The sequence below is a fragment of the Arvicanthis niloticus genome, chromosome 13, assembly GCF_011762505.2.
Source record: "Arvicanthis niloticus isolate mArvNil1 chromosome 13, mArvNil1.pat.X, whole genome shotgun sequence".
NCBI classification, from domain to species: domain Eukaryota; kingdom Metazoa; phylum Chordata; class Mammalia; order Rodentia; family Muridae; genus Arvicanthis; species Arvicanthis niloticus.
The window spans coordinates 57,486,750-57,505,261 of record NC_047670.1 but is presented as its reverse complement, the minus strand read 5'-3'; the positions used below and the strand labels follow the sequence as shown (position 1 = coordinate 57,505,261).

Genomic DNA, 18,512 nt, shown 5'->3' with positions numbered 1-18,512 from the left:
GTGCTCACAGTGTCCAGCCCAACATAACCACTAGGCAGCTCTTTGTGGAGATATCAATGCCACTGCCCTGGATAAACAACACAGGAGAGAAGAAAGGGCAGGAACCTCTGATGTTGACTTTCCTTGGACTTTTCTGACACCTGTTTCCCCCATACAGGCTCTGTTTGAACATTAACACAGCTACTTGGCTCAAGGCAGAGAACAAAGTTCAGCCTTACCCTCTTTATAAGGGACCAGATTCCCAGTGTGTCATAAGAGGATCTTTCCTGATTCTAAGTGTCTGGAACAAGTATTTCTTCAAAAGCCTGGAAGCAGTGGAGCAGCCATGGGGCTGCTGATTGGCGATGACCTATGGGCTGTGGCCCTATTCACAGCCATCTTCTTGCTTCTGGTGGACCTGGTGCATCGGCGCAAGTTCTGGACTGCCCACTACCCTCCAGGGCCTGTGCCACTCCCTGGGCTAGGAAACCTGCTGCAGGTGGACTTTGAGAACATGCCATATAGCTTTTACAAGGTGAGAGCGGTGTTGGTAGAATACAGTAGATGTCAGTAGAGTGTCCGAGGCAGCATGTGGTGGTGCTGAAGCCACAGGAAAGATAGGAAGATGGCCCCCATGAGAAAAAAGTTTGTTCGGGCGAAAAAAGTGGAGAGAGGGTCATGTGTTCAATAGTCTCTTCCTGCTCTGTGGTCTCAAGTCTGGCTGCCCATTTCAGAGACCTGAATTTTCTCTTGTATGGTCAAATATGAAGAGGCTCAAGGACCTTTCTTAGGTTGAGTCCCAGCTGAATGATAATATTGACTATGAGTTCTTTGCTGAAATGAAAAGATATAGTCACCAAGCAATAAGGTGCTCCAATCATGGCTGGGGATGTAGGTCTATGATAGAGTATTTGCCCAGCATTTGTCAGGAACAAAGTACACACACACACACACACACACACACACACACACAAAGCGAGATGGGGGCGGTTACAGAGACAGAGACTTGTGTGAGGAGCATTGATCTTTCTGCTGGGGACCTTTACTTCCTAAGTGCTCTGTCCCATTATTTCAGCTTCGAAACCGCTATGGTGACGTGTTCAGCCTGCAGATGGCCTGGAAGCCCATGGTTGTGATCAATGGACTGAAGGCAGTGCGGGAACTGCTGGTGAACTATGGAGAGGACACTTCTGACCGTCCCATACTGCCCATCTATAATCATCTGGGCTTTGGGCACAAATCAAAAGGCAAAGCTCTATAGTGTGGACAAGCAGAGGCAGTAGGGCTTGAGAGTGCTAAGCAGAAGATGGATAGGCCTAACAGAGATGATGTGGTCAGACAATACAAGGGAAAGACGCTGGGATGGAGGGTGGAGTCTATGGAATGGAAGGTGGCAATATGTGCTAGAAAAGTGTTGGTCACTGAGTGCTAAGATTGACCACAGGAAAATGTTGGGAACAGAGGAGACAACATAGCTAGCTGCCCTTGGTTACACATAGATGTACCTGCAGGTGTGATTCTTGCACCTTATGGACCTGAGTGGAGAGAGCAGCGGCGATTCTCTGTGTCCACCCTGCGTGACTTCGGCCTTGGCAAGAAGTCACTGGAGCAGTGGGTGACAGAGGAGGCTGGTCACCTCTGTGAAACCTTCACCAAGGAGGCTGGTGGGTAATGTTTGAGATGGAGAGTGTGGGCAGGGACTGATGAAGAATATCATGACTTGCTTGCATCTCTGTTCCTAGAACATCCCTTGGATCCCAGCCCCCATCTGTGTAAAGCTGTGAGCAACGTGATTGCCTCCCTTCTTTATGCTCGTCGATTTGAGTATGCAGACCCTTTCTTCAACAGGATGCTAAAAACATTGAAAGAAAGCTTTGGAGAGGACACTGGCTTTATTGGAGAGGTATGTGGCTCAGATCAGTGGGCATGGCCAAGTCTATGCTATAAATCCTCTAAGAGAAAGTATGAATTCAGGGTGGTTAGGTCAGGGTGTGATGTGATAGTCAAATGAAGGGAGAAAGTCTTGGACATTGACAAACCTCAGATAAGGGGAGGGGAGGAGTGGACCAAGGTCGATGGCTCTAGAAAGGGAGTGATCCTCTGCCCTCTGTCTGCAGGAAAACCACACAAGCCTGTTACATTTAAAGGGTAGAATATTTGTTTTTTTCACCCTGGGCTACAAGAGAGCATGCAGGCTCGAACTGAGGAAGAAGCAGGTGATGGGTTGGAGACAAACAGATCCTGAGTCCATTTTTGAAGAAGTTGAGAACTGGGACTGTGTTGCAGCCCAAGCTACCCCACATTGAATGCCAAAAGTGTTGAGAACTGCAATGCCCCACATTTGGGCGCCAAAATGTTGGGGACCACTCTATCAATGTTGGAACCCACACTGCCAAAAGCCTTGGGGGCTAAGTTGTTAGAGCCTGCACTGCCCCAGGCTGCTCCGGTCTGCAGGTCAGGGTTCAGCAAGAGAGAGAGTGAGCATGGAGCGAAGAATGGAGACCAGGCAGAGTGTGATTCAATCCTGTTTATTCTTCAGTCTATCTTCTTCTTTTAACGTCCCAAGTCTTAAGTTCCTAGCCCCTATTTCCTAGTCTCTAGTGCCTCCAAGAACCAAGTTTCTTCTTCCAAGTGCTAAGTGCCTAATGTCTAATTCATATTTGCTTCTAAATTGCCAGTCTCGAGTACGTGTCTAATCCCTAGTTGCCTGTCTCAATCTCAAATGCCTACTCTAAGTGCCCAATACTTAATAATAATTTCTTCTTTCTGCCTCTTGCCTTTTATATGTCTCACTTCTAAGCCATGCCTCTAAGTCACACCCTTAAGTCACGCCCTTAGGTCTTATCTCTAAATCACACCTTAAGTCACAACCTTAAGTCTTGAATACCCAAGGGAAAATCCTGGGTATCTAAAACAAGATGTTATCAGAGTGTGCTCAGCTATTGTAGGCTATTGTAAGCAAGTCTCTTGTCAGGGTATATGGCTCAAGATGGCTGCAAGGATGATAGCCACCTTCTGTTGGCTCCCCACAGGTCCCCATTTTAAATTTTTTTCAAAAGGGAAGGCTGGGAAATTTTACAGATACTGTGCCTGCCTTAGGTTGGAACAAAGGACCCCAGCCTCCCTTTCCCAGCTTTGGATACTCAACAGCCATTGGTTGAGTTCCTGTCTTAAGATGGTGAAGCCTTCCTTTTTAGGGGTGAAGGTCTTGAAATGTTCTCTTACCCATCATTGACTATCTGGCTTAGTGCATAAGTTAGGGGTTAATCCTCATTAGTCTTTATGACAGAGATTTTACAATCCCCTACTTCCAGCCTGTAATGATGGACCTGTATGTGTTTCATTTGAATAGCATCTATCTGTTGTAATACAAAAGCCATCAGTTTGTTGAACAGCATAGACCTGAGAGACAAGAGACTTAACAATGTCTGAATAGTCAGTGTAATAGAAACACTCTTTTTAAGGGCAACACATAACTCCCTCTATCAGAGGAGTAAAAGCATAAGCCCCTTCTATTCTGTTTATAAATGTGTTATAGCAGAATCTAAATCTATAGAAATACAGAACTGATCATAGCTTTGATCTTAACAAGACAAGTAAGGAAATCCCTGTTCCTGCTCTAGTCAATCTCAAACCCAAAAAACAACTATAGTGACTATGGTAGTGAGTTTTCTCCTGGGTCTAAATAATGTTCTCCACTAAATCATAAGTTGGGGAAACCAAGAGTTCAATAGAGCCACCCTGGACGTATGGGTGGATATATCTCCTTCCACACTGAGGACTTCCCAAGTCAGGTTCGCTGGTTGATCTGTTCCAGTTTGAAGGCAATTGAGAAGCATCTTCATATTTCCTGCAAAGAAAAAATATGCTTCTCAGGGGGTTTCTCGTCCCTGGATTTGTTATTGTTGTCTATTTGTTTAATCAGTCTCTCTGGCAGCCAGCATGTGGCATCTGCAGTTTGGGAATACATGCAGAGAGAACCTCTTCCACAGATAAGCACTGGATCTGGCCCATTCCAGGTTCCACTTAATGGGTCTTTCCATAGGATTGTTGCAAAAATTCTTTTTGGTAACAGGATGCCAGAATCTATCTGCAGCAGATTTTCCTTCAGAATCCAAAGTTAAAAATTTTAAAATAAAGAACATGTGATGAAGGATATTTCTGGGGGATCCTTTGGTAGGGTACCATTCCCCCTTTTTAATTTTTTCAAATTGACATTTAATGGTTTGATGTGCCCTTTCTACCATACCTTGACTCTCTGGATTATATGGAATACCTGTGTTATGTAGTATTCCCAATTTTTCACAGAATTGGCAGAAAGTGGAGCTTGTATAACCTGGGCCATTTGCAGTCTTTATCTGTTTAGGCACACCCAATACAGCAATTGTAGCAAGCATATGAATGATCACATGCTTGCTTGTTTCTCAAGATTGTAATGTCTCATAAATGAAACCACTGTATGTATCTACACATACATGTATATATTTTTGATTGCCAAATTCATTATAATGAGTAACATCCATTTGCCAAAGACTGGTATCAGTCCCTTTGGACTTACACCCAAATGAGAAACTGGTAAAAGTGTAACACATGAATGACATTGTTTAACAATTTGTCTAGCTTGTTCTCTGGTAATTTTAAACATAATTTTTAAAGTTTTAGAATTAAGGTGATGTAACTCATGAGCCTTTATGGCCTGATCCAAGTTAGATAATCCCTTCTTCACCTTTTCCTAATCTTTTCCCTGGGAAAATTCAGAGTTTACCATTTGAGTCGTGATTACTTCATTAGGGCTGCACATAATCAATCCCAACTGCAATAACAGTTCTCTGCTCCAGAGATTAATGGGGAGGCCCGGGATGACATAGGGTTGTATATTCCCTGTATTACCTTCTTTATCTTTCCACGTCAGTACCTTAGAGCTTTGTTGTGGATTTTAACTTTGGCCAATAACCCTTAGATTGGTTAAGGTTGGGGCCAGAGGCCAGGTGGCAAGCCAATCGCTCTGTTTTAGGATAGTCACATCAGCTCCTGTGTCAATCAAACCTTGGAATGCCTTTCCATCTAGCCATAGTGTTATTATAGGTTTTTGTTTAACTATAGGCTGTACCCAGTATGCATCAGAGGAACCAAAACCTTGATCCCCTCTCTTAGGACTCATATTTGTGATTAGTAGGGTACAATGGAAGTAACAATAGTTGAGCTATCCTTCTTCCTGTAGGAATGGTGACTATATTCTGAATTGCCTGTGCTATTACCTTAATCTCACTTTGATAATCATTGTCTATAACTCCAGGAAAAATTTGTAGTCCCTGCATAGTAGTACTGCTTCTTCCCACTATCAAGCCAAACACATTTGGATAGAGTGGTCCAAACACTCCAGTGGGTAAGGCCTGAGGTCCAATTTCTGGGGTTAATACTGTGTGGGTGGCAGAGCTCAGGTCTAGTCCTGCGCTTCCTAGTGTTGCTTGACTAAGTTCTGAAAGGGATTGTTGTTTGCTGGTATAAAACTGACTGCTCCATAAGCCTGTTTTGGCTTGCATTGGTTTGGGGCCTGGAGCTGGCCCCTGTTCCCATTTTCCTGATTGTGGGAAAGGCTGTTTCCTTGTGCATCTCTTTTGGACCTACATTTACTAGCCCAATGCCTTCTATGTTTGCAAAGTGGGCAGAGCCCAGGCTGTTTTCTGGGCTGTCTTTGGGTTAACTCATTTTCTGCCTCACAATCTCTTGCAAAGTGTCTAGGCTTGCCACATTTAAAACAGGCCTTTTAGTTTCTACTTGCCAAAAAATCTCTTACTGATTGTCCTTGCATGGCAGCAGCCATAGCCAATCCCTGTTGGTAGGAGGGACCTATGTCAGAAAAGAGTCTGATATACCCGAAAGGTCTGTCTTTTTCCTATAGGGTCTAATGGCTGCTTGGCAGGCAGGATTGGCATTTTCATATGCAAGTTGTTTCACATAATCTATACCTGCCTTGGCATTACCAAAAATCCTCCCTGCTGTTGTCATTAATCGATGAACAAAATCAGAAAATTGTTCATCAGGTCCTTGTCTGACTGCTGTTAAGGATGCACCAGGGTTCCCTTTTGCAGGGAGTTTACGCCAAGCCTTCATGGCTGCATTTTGTATTTGAGCGAATAAGCCTGGGTCATATTGCATCTGGTTATCGCTAGAAGCAAATTGCCCTTCTCCTACTAAGGCATCAAAGGACCAACCATTGCCTGCCTGAATGTTTCTCTAGCTGTTTCTTTACAATTCTCGTGATACTCTGATTTCCAGATAAAATAGTCACCACTGCTAAGAACTGCTCTCACTAGTGTATTCCAATCACTAGGAGTCAGCTACTCCTCTGCGGCAGACTCTAAAATTGCAAGAGTAAAGGGAGCAGTGGTACCGTATTGTGATACTGCATTTTAAAATTTCTTAATCATTTGAAAATTAAACCCTGTGTGATGTCTCCAAGCAACCCCTTGATTGTCTCTGGTCTCTGATACAGGGAAAGCCTCAGCGTCTCTCTTCTCTGAATGATCTGTGGCTAATCTTAAGCTAGGGTACAGGGACTATGTTTGGACTCCTGGTTAAGAAATGCCAGGAGCTGGGGGATTTTCGAAGTTTACCTCTTGAGACAGCTTCCCTGTCCTTAATTTTTGTAGCTGATTAATTAAGTCCTGATACTGTTTTCTAACTCTATTTTTTGTTTAAGAACAGATATTTTTTTTCCTTTAACTCCCATCTAGGATCTAGAACCACCATCTCCATTGCAGGAGCACTTGGAGGTGGAGGTGTGTAGGGAGGGGTTCTTTGGGAAAAGGGCCATTCAGGGTCATAATGTTCTGCTGCCTCTTCCTCTAAGTTAGCACAATCTGGCTCTGACATATTGTTATCAACCTTTGGTTGTATTTTAGATTTTAATTTAGGATAAATACATTTCTTTTTATTTTGAACATGAAAGATAGCATTCGATCAACGAAACAAAGTAGACAATTAACACACATGAGCATCAAACAGCAAAATAAAAACAGAGAGTTGAGTTCAGGCTGACTTATTTCTTGCCCCATTTTCATTAACATGACTTACCTTTCTCAAAGCTGTAGATTCCTGTGCTGATCACCTTCATTTCAGTTCTGAATTTTTGGCAGATCCTTCTTCCAGTAATGTCTTTCACTGGGTCTCTCATTCTTGCTGCCCCACATTGGGTGCCAAAAATGTTGTGGACCGCCCTGTCAGTATTGGAACCCACAGTGCCAAAAGCCTTGGGGCCTAAATTGTTAGAGCCCGCACTGCCCCAAGCTGCTCCAGTCTGCGGGTCAGGGTTCATCAAGAGAGAGAGAGAGTGAGGATGGACTTGAAGAATGAAGACCAGACAGAGTGTGATTCAATCCCATTTATTCTTCAGTCTCTCTTCTTCTCTCCAAGTCCCTAGTTCCTAGTACCAAGTCTCAGGTCCTAATCCTAGTTCCAGTTGCTAGTCTCCTTCCCAGTTCCAAGGTCTCTTCCAAGTATCTGTCTCGAGTACAAGTGTCTAATCCCTAGTTGCCTGTCTCAATCTCAAGTGCCTACTCCAAGTGCCCAATACTTAATAATAATTTCTTCTTTCTGCCTCTCACCTTTTATATGTCTCTCTTCTAAGCCATGCCTCTAAGTCACACCCTTAAGTCACGCCCTTAGGTCTTATCTCTAAATCACACCTTAAGTCATGACCTTAAGTCTCGGACACCCAAGGGAAAATTCTGGGTATCTAAAACAAGATGTTATCAGAGTGTGCTCAGCTATTGTAGGCTATTGTAAGCAAGTCTCTTGTCAGGGTATATGGCTCAAGATGGCTGCAAGGATGATAGCTGCCTTCTGTCGGCTCCCCACAGGACTGGTCCAGGTGAACACTGAGCAGAAGAAGCAGCCAGGGACAAAAGAGATAGATGGTCAGTGGGTAAAGGAGCTTACCAAGCAAGCCTGGAGACCTTAACTGGATCCCTGAGTCCTATATAAAGGATAGAACTTACTTGTTAAGTTGTTCTCTGACTACCAAACATGAGCCATTATCCACATGTGATAGTGCAATGCAAGCACATGGATACACAGACACAGAAATAAAATAATGAATTCTTAATAAAAAATAAAAGCAACTGGACCTGTTTTCTTTCTTTCACAGGTACTGAACGCAATCCCGATGTTCCTTCAAATCCCTGGGCTTCCTGGCAAAGCCTTCCCCAAGCTGAATTCATTCAGAGCCTTAGTGGATAAGATGTTAATTGACCACAACAAAACCTGGGATCCTGCCCAGCCACCCCGAGACCTGACTGATGCCTTCCTAGCAGAGATGGAGAAGGTGATTGGCAGCTCCAAGAGATGTAGCCAGGGGCTGTGGGCTGAGGTCCTGGGAGCTCTAAGGCCAGAATGATGTGGTCCTGTGCATCACCATGTAACTCAGCACCTGGGCTGCCAGGGGGACAATGGGAGGCCACGTGGACCTTCCTCTCCCTGCTGAGCCCACTCTTTCTGTCTGGACCAGGCCAAGGGGAATCCTGAGAGCAGCTTCAATGATCAGAACCTGCGCATGGTGGTGATGGACTTGTTCATGGCGGGGATTGTGACCACCTCATCCACACTGTCCTGGGCCCTGCTGCTCATGATCCTACATCCTGATGTGCAGCGTGAGTCTGGTTGGGGCTGGGAGGGAGGACAAGAGCCATTTGAGATGCTAGTGGCTCCAGCACTAGCTTGACGTAGGCTCCCACATGTCTGATGAGAGCCTTATCTATCTTATTAAGCCAATGGTACAAGTTCAAGGATGAGTTGCTTTTTCACGGAAGAAATCCAATCTATCCAGGCCGTGTCCACCAGGAGATCGATGAGGTCATAGGACAAGTGCGTCATCCAGAGATGGCAGACCAGGCCCGCATGCCTTACACCAATGCAGTCATTCATGAGGTGCAGCGCTTTGCAGACATCGTCCCTACGAATGTAGTACATATGACATCCCGTGACATTAAATTCCAAGGCTTCCTCATCCCCAAGGTAGGTATGGTCACCCTGGTCCCAGAATTGCCACTAGGCAAACAAGGGTGATAAAGACCAAGACCAACACACCCTGGAATTCCACATGGGAACAGGATTGAGCTGGGTGTGAGTACACTGCAGCCATTGCTCAAGATTCCCTGGAGAAGAGGACGTCCAGTGAAATGAGCTTCAGGGGTTTTAGGAAGCACTGCAGACAGGAACTTTGTCACAGGGCTTGCATGGTGTAGAGAAGCTGCTGGGAGGCTCCAGGGTTGAAGTTGAATGAAAGGATCCCATGTGTGAGGTAGAGACCGTGTGTGTGAACTTGGTGACCAGAACCTAGGCAGCCCTACCCTACTCCATATTCACACCACATGCCTCCTGCCAGGGGACGACCCTCATGATCAACCTGTCCTCTGTGCTGAAGGATGAGACTGTCTGGGAAAAGCCCCTCCGTTTCCATCCTGAACACTTCCTGGATGCCCAGGGCAACTTTGTGAAGCATGAGGCCTTCATGCCATTCTCAGCAGGTGCCTCTGGGAAGCCTGTCTGTCTGTCTGTCTGTCTGTCTGTCTGTCTGTCTCCAGGTTTTCTTGGAGGGTGGAACCCTCATTAGTTCCCAGACTGACTGAGTTCTCTCCCACCCACAGGCCGCCGAGCATGCCTGGGGGAGCCCCTGGCCCGCATGGAGCTCTTCCTCTTCTTCACCTGCCTCCTGCAGCGCTTTAGCTTCTCAGTGCCTGTGGGACAGCCCAGGCCCAGTGACCGTAGCATCTACACATTTCCAGTTACTCCAGAGCCTTACCACCTCTGTGCAGTGCTTCGCTAGCAGGGGTGGTGGCTCCATCCTTCTCTCCAGTGTGGGCTGACTGATGTCTAATAAGCAAGTTCTGTGTTTGCAACTCAGATTCATGGTCCAACACCCAACCTTGTCTCAATTGTATCCAATACACCAGTCTAAAATCCTTCTTGTCCCTCTGTCTCAGTCCAACCTATGAACAATTTTAATGTGTTGAGAATAGAGTTTCCTACTCCAGGAGCAGTGGCCTTAAGCAAAGCACATGGGAGGACGATGCAAGAAGATGGCAAGTTCAAGGCCTGCATTGGCTACATAGCCTGGACTACTTTCTAAGTTCTGTCTCAGAAAGGGGAGAGGTGGGTAGTCATCAGGGAGTATTGAAGGGAGTAAAGAGGAGGGGATGAAAGGGAGGGGAGAGGGCAGCATCCACATAAAGTAGGAGGAGAGGTAGTTGTGCTGATGTTCTAGGCTTGACACTATATTACACAAAAACACCTACCAATGGCTGCTGTGTTTGTCACACACTGCAAACTGAAGTCAGACTCAAGAATTAGAGTGAGTAAAATATGAGTGGCTTGTGCTGGAAATCAGCACAATTTTTCCTCCAGTGACAATGTTGATATAGGTCCCCAAGACCGTGAAGAGCTGCATATGATGGTTAAGTCTGCTCTCACAACTAGAAAAGCTGCTGTCTTCACACTCGGACTTGGTGTAGTCAAAGGATATGGAAGAAATCTGCTGTAGCAAATGAGAACAGGTCAGATTCTAGGAAGATGGGCAGGATACCACTGTTCTTCTGGCAATACCTGCCTAGACGGAGAAGTGTCCTCCCCACAACCATGTGTGACAAATGTAGTTGATGCTACTCACTAGGATAGTTCACATATTTTGGAGTCTTCAAAGTTTGTGTGTGTGTTTGATGAGGCAGGGCAGGATAGTTCTAGAGGCATGTGACACTTTGCAAGGCTCATTTTAGACTCTATATAATCTGAGATCAGACTACAGCATTCCAAGTCCCTGACCTATATGTCCTGCCTTGAAACACAGTTGTGTGCAGACACTGATATTGATTTTGCTTTTGTGAAAAGGATAATGTTCCCCCACGGGCTCTATTTAATTAGGAATATTAAGGATGCTCCGCCCACAGCTCATCAATGGTCACACACTGGATTGTAGGATGTACAGGACTGGCCCAGTCCCACGGAACATTGAACTGGGTTCCAGAGGACCCGAAAGAGAGAACTGGAGGACAGGGGAACACAAAGAACAATGGCTTGTCTAGAGTCGGAGCATGTTGTAATGTTAATTTTTTCACACGTGGAGTTATATACACATAGAAGCAGGATGTGGGGATGGGGATGATGTAGAGTCTTCTTTGTTTATGGAGAGCTCAGGTGTTCTCGGGGGGAGTACAGATGTCTTCCAGAATAGGATATTGGCTAGGTGAAAAGTTTACAGAAGAAGCAGGGCAGACCAGGTCACTATAATCCTGTCCATAAGCTCTATTGGTCATTTATTCTTATCTAAATTAGTATTTTCCCACCAAAGCTACATGTCCATAAGATCTCTGATTATTTGTTTTTATCTAGGTTGGTACTTTCCAACCAGGGCTACCTGTCTATAAGATCTATAGCTATCTGTTCTAGGGTTAGTGCTTTCCCACAGAGACCAAGATTTGTGTCAGTAGGCATGTATGGTAGACTTAGGCCTATGGCTGACTTATGACTAAGGCTGACTTAGGCCATTAATGTATAAGCAAGGTTGCTCCCAACACAGGACCAAACATTCACCATGCTGCAGAAAGTATACTTCACAGAGCCCCTCCTTGTACCTACAGAAAAAGTCACATGTTTTCACTACCCACTCCTCTTGGTTCCACCACTCCCCTTTATTGTTATTGTATATCCATGTGTATTTGCCTGCATGTGTGCAGTGTGTACAGAGGAATGTATAAGATCCCCAGGGACTTGAGTTGCATTTAGTTGTAAATCATCCTGTGGGTGCTGGGAGTCAAGCCTGGGTCCACTGGAAGAAAAGCCAGTGCCCTTCACTGATGAACCATCTCTGCAGTCCTCTTTCCCCCCTTTGTGATGGTGCTGGAAAGTCTTACTCTAGTCTGAGGTAATGTCCTTTAGCTTCTTAAAGCTCTGTGTGTGGCCTGTCAGATGAGTGGCTCATGAGCCTGCTCCTTGAAACAGGGGGTTCACTGGACACTTATGCCCTATGCTCACAGTGTCATCTTAAAATAACCAGTTTACATACTTCCTGTGGAACCAGTTCTATATCTGATGCCCTCTAGTGAACCAGCACCAGGTGGGGAATGGAGAAGAAGTGGAGAGAAACTAGGAGGCAAACCTTCTTAGAGGACTCTGGTCTCTCCCAGCACCTAGACTGAGAGAAAACACAGGAGCTCAAATCAAGGCAGAGAACAAAAATCAGCCTAGTCTCCTTTATTGGGGACCAGATGCCATGTGGCAGTAAGAGGCCTCCTTCGTGATCTTAGGTGGCTGTGGTGTTTTATATAAAATGTTTCCAAGCAGTGATGTGCCCATTAGGTAGCTGACTGGAGAAGAACTGTGGTCTTATTCATGGCCCTTTTATTCTTCTGGTCAGCCTGATGCACTGATGCACAGATGCAGGTTCTGGAATTCCAGCTGCCTCCAGGTCACATGCTACAACATGCATGATAACATGCAGTGTGTGACATCAATGAGCATGCCATATGGCTTGTACACAGAGAGAGATGTGGAAATGAAGGGCAACAGAGAACATAGCACCTGTAGCTCCAGCTACACTTCTCCACTGGCACTCACTCAGCCACCGGGATTTTAGCAGCCCTCCCCTATTGCCCATCCCTCACCCATAGGGGCTCCAGTCTCTTTCCATCAACTGCAGGAGACAAAACTGCCACTTCTCACACACCCACAGAAGCCATTGACTGGATACCAGTCACCCCTCATGTCCTGACAACAAAGTGCTCCATTATGGTGTGGGAATTCTCATATGTCCCTGAGGCAATGTCCTCAAGTCAGAAGAGCTTTGAATGTGTACCACACCAGGTGATTTTTCTGTACACAATGATCAGATCATCCATCTTGAAGCAGGAGTCTAGACATCTGCCTATCATGTTCAGCCCAGCAGAATCAGCCTGCCCAGCTCCTGGAAGGGAATGATCATCTCTGGCCTCTCCCTACACTTGACCAAACAAATCCAGTATTGAGGCTGGGCACAGAGGACAAAGGGCAACCCTGGCATTCCTTTATAAGGTGGCAGGAACTAAGCTTGGGGCTTTCTGATTCTAGGTGCTGTATTGACTGTTGTTCATTGGTCTCTGGGTAGCCTGGGCAGCAGCAGGACAACCATGGAGCTTCTGACTGGGACTGGCCTGTGGCCTGTGGCCATATTTACAGTCATCTTCATAATTACTGGTGGACCTGATGTACTGGTGTCAGCACTGGACTTCTCGATACCCACTGGGCCCTGTGCCATGGCCTGTGCTGGGTAACCTGCTGCAGGTGGACCTAGATAACCTGGTGTACAGTCTGTACAAGGTGAGTGACTTAGTGCTGGATGCTAACTGAGAGTATGGTGTCTATAGTGGTACATAATGGGGGATGGGACACAGGTTAGACAGGCATCTAGGCCCCCAAGAGGAGACAGGCTTCGTGGTAGCCACTGGGACTTTCTAGGTCAAAAGTTTTGGGGTAATAGTCCAGGAGATGAAGCAGGATGTGACAGCAGTGTTCAGTCTAGTTGGACAGGGCAGCAGCCATAGAGGTCCCAAGTCACTTATGATCCCGTAAAAGACATAATTTTGGCATTCTGTGAGGTCTACTGCACCATGTCAGTCAGGATACCAAGTGGAGAGAGGCGCTGTGGCTGCCTGAATCTCTTGCTGCTGTGAGTTCTCTGGCCTCACTGCCCAACTCAATGAACCAGAGTTCCTTCCTGTGTGAAGAAATGCTAAAGGACCCCAAAACACTTTTCTGGCTCTTGTAAAGACACAGCTGGGATGCCACATTTATTGTGATTCCTTTGTTGAACTTAAAAGGTAAGATGCCCCAGTGGCAGGCTTCCTCATGCTGGGGATGGAGTTCAGTGATGAGCACTTTTCTAGGATATATGACAACCAAGGTTCTCACACACACACACACACACACACACACACACACATGCACACTGGAACCAACATGTGCACACTCATCTACTTGCCCATGTTTGCACAGTGAGCCTGGTTGTATGTGGGGACCTCCACTTCCTATGTTCTCTGTCCCTCTACTACAGCTTCAATATCGCTATGGTGATGTGTTCAGCCTGCAGATGGCCTGGAACCCTGTGGTCATGATTAACAGACTGAAGATGGTGCAGGAACTGCTGGTGACCTGTGGAGAGGCCACTGCTGACTGACCTGAAATACTCAGCTTTCCACCCCAGGCTATAGCCAAAAGCTAAAGGCAAAAAAAGGCTTTGTGGGGGCAGATATGGGGTCAGAGCCAGCCATGGGGTACAGAGAGCAGAGGAAGGTGAGGACATGATGCAGGTAGTGATGGAGTTAAACAATCCAACAAAATTCTCTGAAACCCATTGTGGAACCTCCTGAGCCTACAGGAGGAAGGTATAGAGCTGTGATTGGGAGGAAGGGTAAGATTATGGGAGAACACCGATCAAAGAGAAGAAAAATAAAGAGGGGAAATGGCAGCACAGCCAGGTGTCCTTGCATACACACAGATGTACCTGGAGGTGTGATTCTTGCACCTTATGGGCCTAAGTGGAGAGAGCAGAAGTGATTCTCTGTGTCCACCCTGTGCAACTTTGGACTAGGCAAGAAATCTCGTGAGCAATGGGTGACGGAGGAGGCTGGTCACCTTTGTGATGCATTCACCACCCAGGCTGGTGAGTGATAGCTGTGGTCTGCAAGTGGGGACAGGGAGGCAGGAACAGTATTACAACATTTACTTGCATATCCTCTTTCAGGGAGTCTCCTCAATCCTTACCCTCTCCTGGACAAAGCTGTGTGCAATGTGATTGCCTCTCTCATTTATGCTGGTCGCTTCGAGTATGGAGACCCAGACTTGATCGAGATTCTAAAAGTTATGAAAGAAAACATGAGGAAGGAAATTGGTTTGATCCCTGAGGTAGGAGGCTCAAGAACAGCCTGCAGAGCAACTTCTGTGCTGTCTTCTCAGGGGAAGCTGTAGATAGGGGATTTGGAAAGAAGACATCTAGAAGCATCAACCACAGAAATAAAACCCTGGAGCTTGTCAAGCCTGGAGTAGTGGGAGGGGAGAAGTGGACCAAGATCATGACTTCTAGAAGCTGAGAACCTGGCCCTCTACCCATGTGAAAGCCAACAAATGCATGTGATATATCCTGGTAGAATATTCTTTTGTCTACCATGAAGCTACTAGAGCCAAGGATAGAACTAAGGAGGAGTGAGGTGATGGGTGGGAAGAAATAGGGCCTGTGTCCAACATAGAAGAGGCTGATACTGGCTGAGATCAACACTAAGTCTTGTACCCAGGAGCCAGAGTGATGATCAGTAAGGAGCTTGCCAGGCAAGCATAGCACTTGAGTTTCATTTCTCAACCCATGTAGTAAGGTGAGGACTGACTCCCAGACCCCAGCAACTTAGTTGTGGCAATAGCACTCCTCACATTATGCATACAGGAACACACATTGAAATTATGATGATTATTATTACTACTAATCTTATTTATGCAACACATCTAATTAAAGGCAGCAGGAAGTCCCAGAACATTCTATGGTTGTTACAGTTCTGAAGACATTCCCAATTCTCACACATCCCAGGGTTGGCTGGCAAAGTCTTCCCTGGGCAAAAGACATTCCTCACCATGGTGGATAAGCTGGCGACTGAGCACAAGAGGACCTGGGATGCTGACCAGCCACCTTGAGACTGTTGAGGCCCACATTCTGCCTCAACACTTTTGCCTCAACACTTTTGGGGCTAAGTGCTCTGGTCAAGAGAGAGTGTGGCTCTTGGGGCAAGAGACGCGAAGAATGGAGACAAGACAGGGTGTGATTCAGTCTCTTCTGTTTTCTCAAGTCTCCCTCAAGTCTCTCTTATTGAAGGGAATTCTGAGGTATTTATATACACAAGCAGGAGAACACAGGTGAAAACACTTTACCACGTGCACCATACAGCTGAGGTCACTAAACAGCAAAACAAGCTATGTGGGATAAACAATATATTTATCAGAGTGTGCTTCAGCTGTTATAGGCTTTTGACAACCAAGTCTTTCATCAGGGTATATGGTTCCAGATGGCTGCAAAGTTGATCTAGCCGCTTTCTACTAAAGTTGGCTCCCAACATGAGACCTCACTGATGCCTTTCTGGATGAGATGGAGAAGGCGAGAGACTGTGGGATCTGGTGTCCATTGCACTGTGAATAACACAGGGACACTAAAGTGTAACCACCTGGACTCATGTGGAGGGTATTATGGGGCATTGTAGTCTCTATATTGAGTCTGTGGTCTCACTGTGTCTTAGGCAACAGGAAACCTCAAGAGTAGCTTCAAGGATGAAAATCTACATCTGGTTGTCCTTGACCTGTTTGGTGCTGGGATTGTGACCACTCCAATCACTGTGACCTGGGCCCTGCTGCTCATGATCCTGCATCTGGATGTGCGGTGTTTGTCTGACTAGGGCTGGAAAAGAAAGAGGAGGGTAGAGGCAAACTCCCTAAGCTTACATGGGACACTTGTGGTTCTCTGTACTGATGTGACCCAGACTCCAGCAAGGGTGGTGGCCATCTTTCTCCCATGGGTTCAGCCATTACCATAGAGGTAATGGAGGACAAAGGTCACTTCTCTAGTGTTTCTTAACTGAAGGGATGTGGTCCTTCCAGGCAGAGTACAACAGAAAATTGATGAGGTCATAGGCAGGTGTGGCATCCAGAGATGACAGACCAGGCCTGCATGCCCTACACCAGTGCTGACATCCACGAGGTGCAGACATTTACTCCAATGACTTTGCCACACACGAGTTCTCGTGACATTGAAGTACAGGGCTTCCTTATCCCCAAGGTAGGCCCGGGTCCCTCCAATGTCTAGTCAGTGTTGCCAGCTAGCCAGTGGCCTGAGATGCCCAGTTAAGAAGGACTGGAATTTAGGCAACCCAATTCTCATGTCCACAGAACTGACTCCCCTAGTAATATAGGAATAGGAACAAGAGCAAGATCTGTACTCTGGAGTCCCTGGCTAGGAAGGCAAGCAAGGTCAAATACGGCAGGAGTGCTTATAACAGCCACTACCTACAAATACAGGCGACAGTGTGTGTACAGGTCACTTATCACATATCCATGTTATAGTATTAATGAAAGCTGTGGAGCTTCTAGGGCTGAGGTTATATTACAGCATCCAGTGTGTGTGGTAGAGGCTGTGCCTGTGAACTTGGTGACTAGGATCTAGGAAGCCTTACCCTGTCCATCGTATGTTTCCTGCCAGAAGATGACCCTCAACCCCATCCTGTCCTCCGAGCTGAAGGATGAGACTGTCTGGGAGAAGCCCCTCGGCTTCCATCCCGAACACTTCCTGGATGCCCAGGGCTACTTTGGAAAGCATGGGTCCTTCATGCCATTCTCAGCAGGTGCCTCTGGGGGGGCCTGGCTGACTGGCTGACCCCAGAGTGTCTGGGAGGGTGGAGTGCCAATCAGTTAGCAGACTGACTGAGCCCTCTCCCTCCCACAGGCTGCCAGGTATGCCTAGGGGAGCCCCTGGCCCACATGGAGCTCTTTTTATTCTTCACCTGCCTCCTGCAGCAGTTTAGCTTCTCGGTGTCCACTGGACAACCCCTTCTCAGTGATAATGGCATCTATAGAATGCCAGTTACTCCAGAGTCCTACCAGCTTTGTGTAGTGTTTCCCTAGCAGGAGCACTGGCTCCATCCTTCTTCCTAGTTTGGGCTGAATGATATGCAATAAACATGTTCTGTGTGTTGGTATCAGGATTGACTCTGAACCCAGTGACATCACACTCAGGTGACAAGAACACACAAGTCTGTTGCCAAGGCTATGGCCATTCATTTCCAGAATCCACTTGGCTCACCTCCCACCTTTACCTCTGAGCGGCTATTTCCCTATCCAAATTAAAGGCAGACCCCTCTGATGTCTCTCTCTCTTTCCCTCCTCACCTCTTCAATGCCACATTTGCCCTTTTCTCATACAATAAAACTTATGGAACTGTGTTGGCCTGGTGTGCTCTCTCAAGATGCCAGCACTTCCAACATAACATTGGTGCTGAAGACTCCAGGAATCTTTACCCAGGAGAGCTGCGGATTCCACGCAGCCATCATCTCCTGGTGTGACTCTGAAGCTGCCTGCTGCCACTGCTGCACCATGTGTACTGCATCTGCTGCTGCTGCTTCCGCCGCCGCCTCCGCCGCCGCCGCTGCCGCCGCCGCCATAGCCACACCTAGTGAATTTCCACTGGTGCGGTACACCACCACCTCCTGCCACTGAGAGACTCACAGTCTTTTTCTATGTGAGCTCTGTTGCTGTGGTCCACCACCAGGTGAAGCTAGCCTCTGTCACATGGGTTGTGCAGAAGGCCAGGTCCATACTAATCATACAGTTGCACATTTCCTGCTACCAGACTGCAAATGCCTGCAAACACAGACTGTCATATTGATTGGTAAGGTGTTTCTCCAGTCGGTGGTAGGGACCCTAAATGCCCAGATAGGGCCTGGTCAGCCTTTTTTGGGCTCAGGGGGTGGCATCTT

The 18,512-nt window shown here is 46.7% G+C and overlaps 1 protein-coding gene and 1 pseudogene across 2 annotated transcripts; both read left to right on the top strand.

The window, feature by feature from the left end:
• The first annotated feature begins 232 nt into the window (after positions 1–232).
• LOC117718592 (cytochrome P450 2D26-like) lies at positions 233–9,942 on the top strand. The gene is made up of 9 exons (XM_034516340.2): positions 233–514; positions 1,055–1,226; positions 1,491–1,643; positions 1,722–1,882; positions 8,129–8,305; positions 8,489–8,630; positions 8,807–8,994; positions 9,365–9,506; positions 9,627–9,942. Exons 1-9 carry the CDS (start codon positions 326–328, stop codon positions 9,803–9,805), a joined length of 1,503 nt encoding a protein of 500 aa, XP_034372231.1. The 5' UTR covers positions 233–325; the 3' UTR covers positions 9,806–9,942.
• A 196-nt stretch (positions 9,943–10,138) lies between these two features.
• LOC117718698 (cytochrome P450 2D3-like) lies at positions 10,139–17,978 on the top strand (annotated as a pseudogene). The gene is made up of 3 exons (XR_013103389.1): positions 10,139–13,326; positions 14,060–14,668; positions 14,750–17,978. The product of XR_013103389.1 is annotated as a cytochrome P450 2D3-like (transcript).
• Positions 17,979–18,512: the final 534 nt, after the last annotated feature.

Excerpts from the sequence above, each read along its gene's own strand:
- LOC117718592 (XM_034516340.2), top strand. The coding sequence starts at position 326 with ATGGGGCTGCTGATTGGCGATGACCTATGGGCTGTGGCCCTATTCACA. Across the intron at positions 515-1,054 it reads TGCCATATAGCTTTTACAAG|CTTCGAAACCGCTATGGTGA; the intron begins GTGAGAGCGGTG and ends CCATTATTTCAG. Across the intron at positions 8,995-9,364 it reads AAGGCTTCCTCATCCCCAAG|GGGACGACCCTCATGATCAA; the intron begins GTAGGTATGGTC and ends GCCTCCTGCCAG.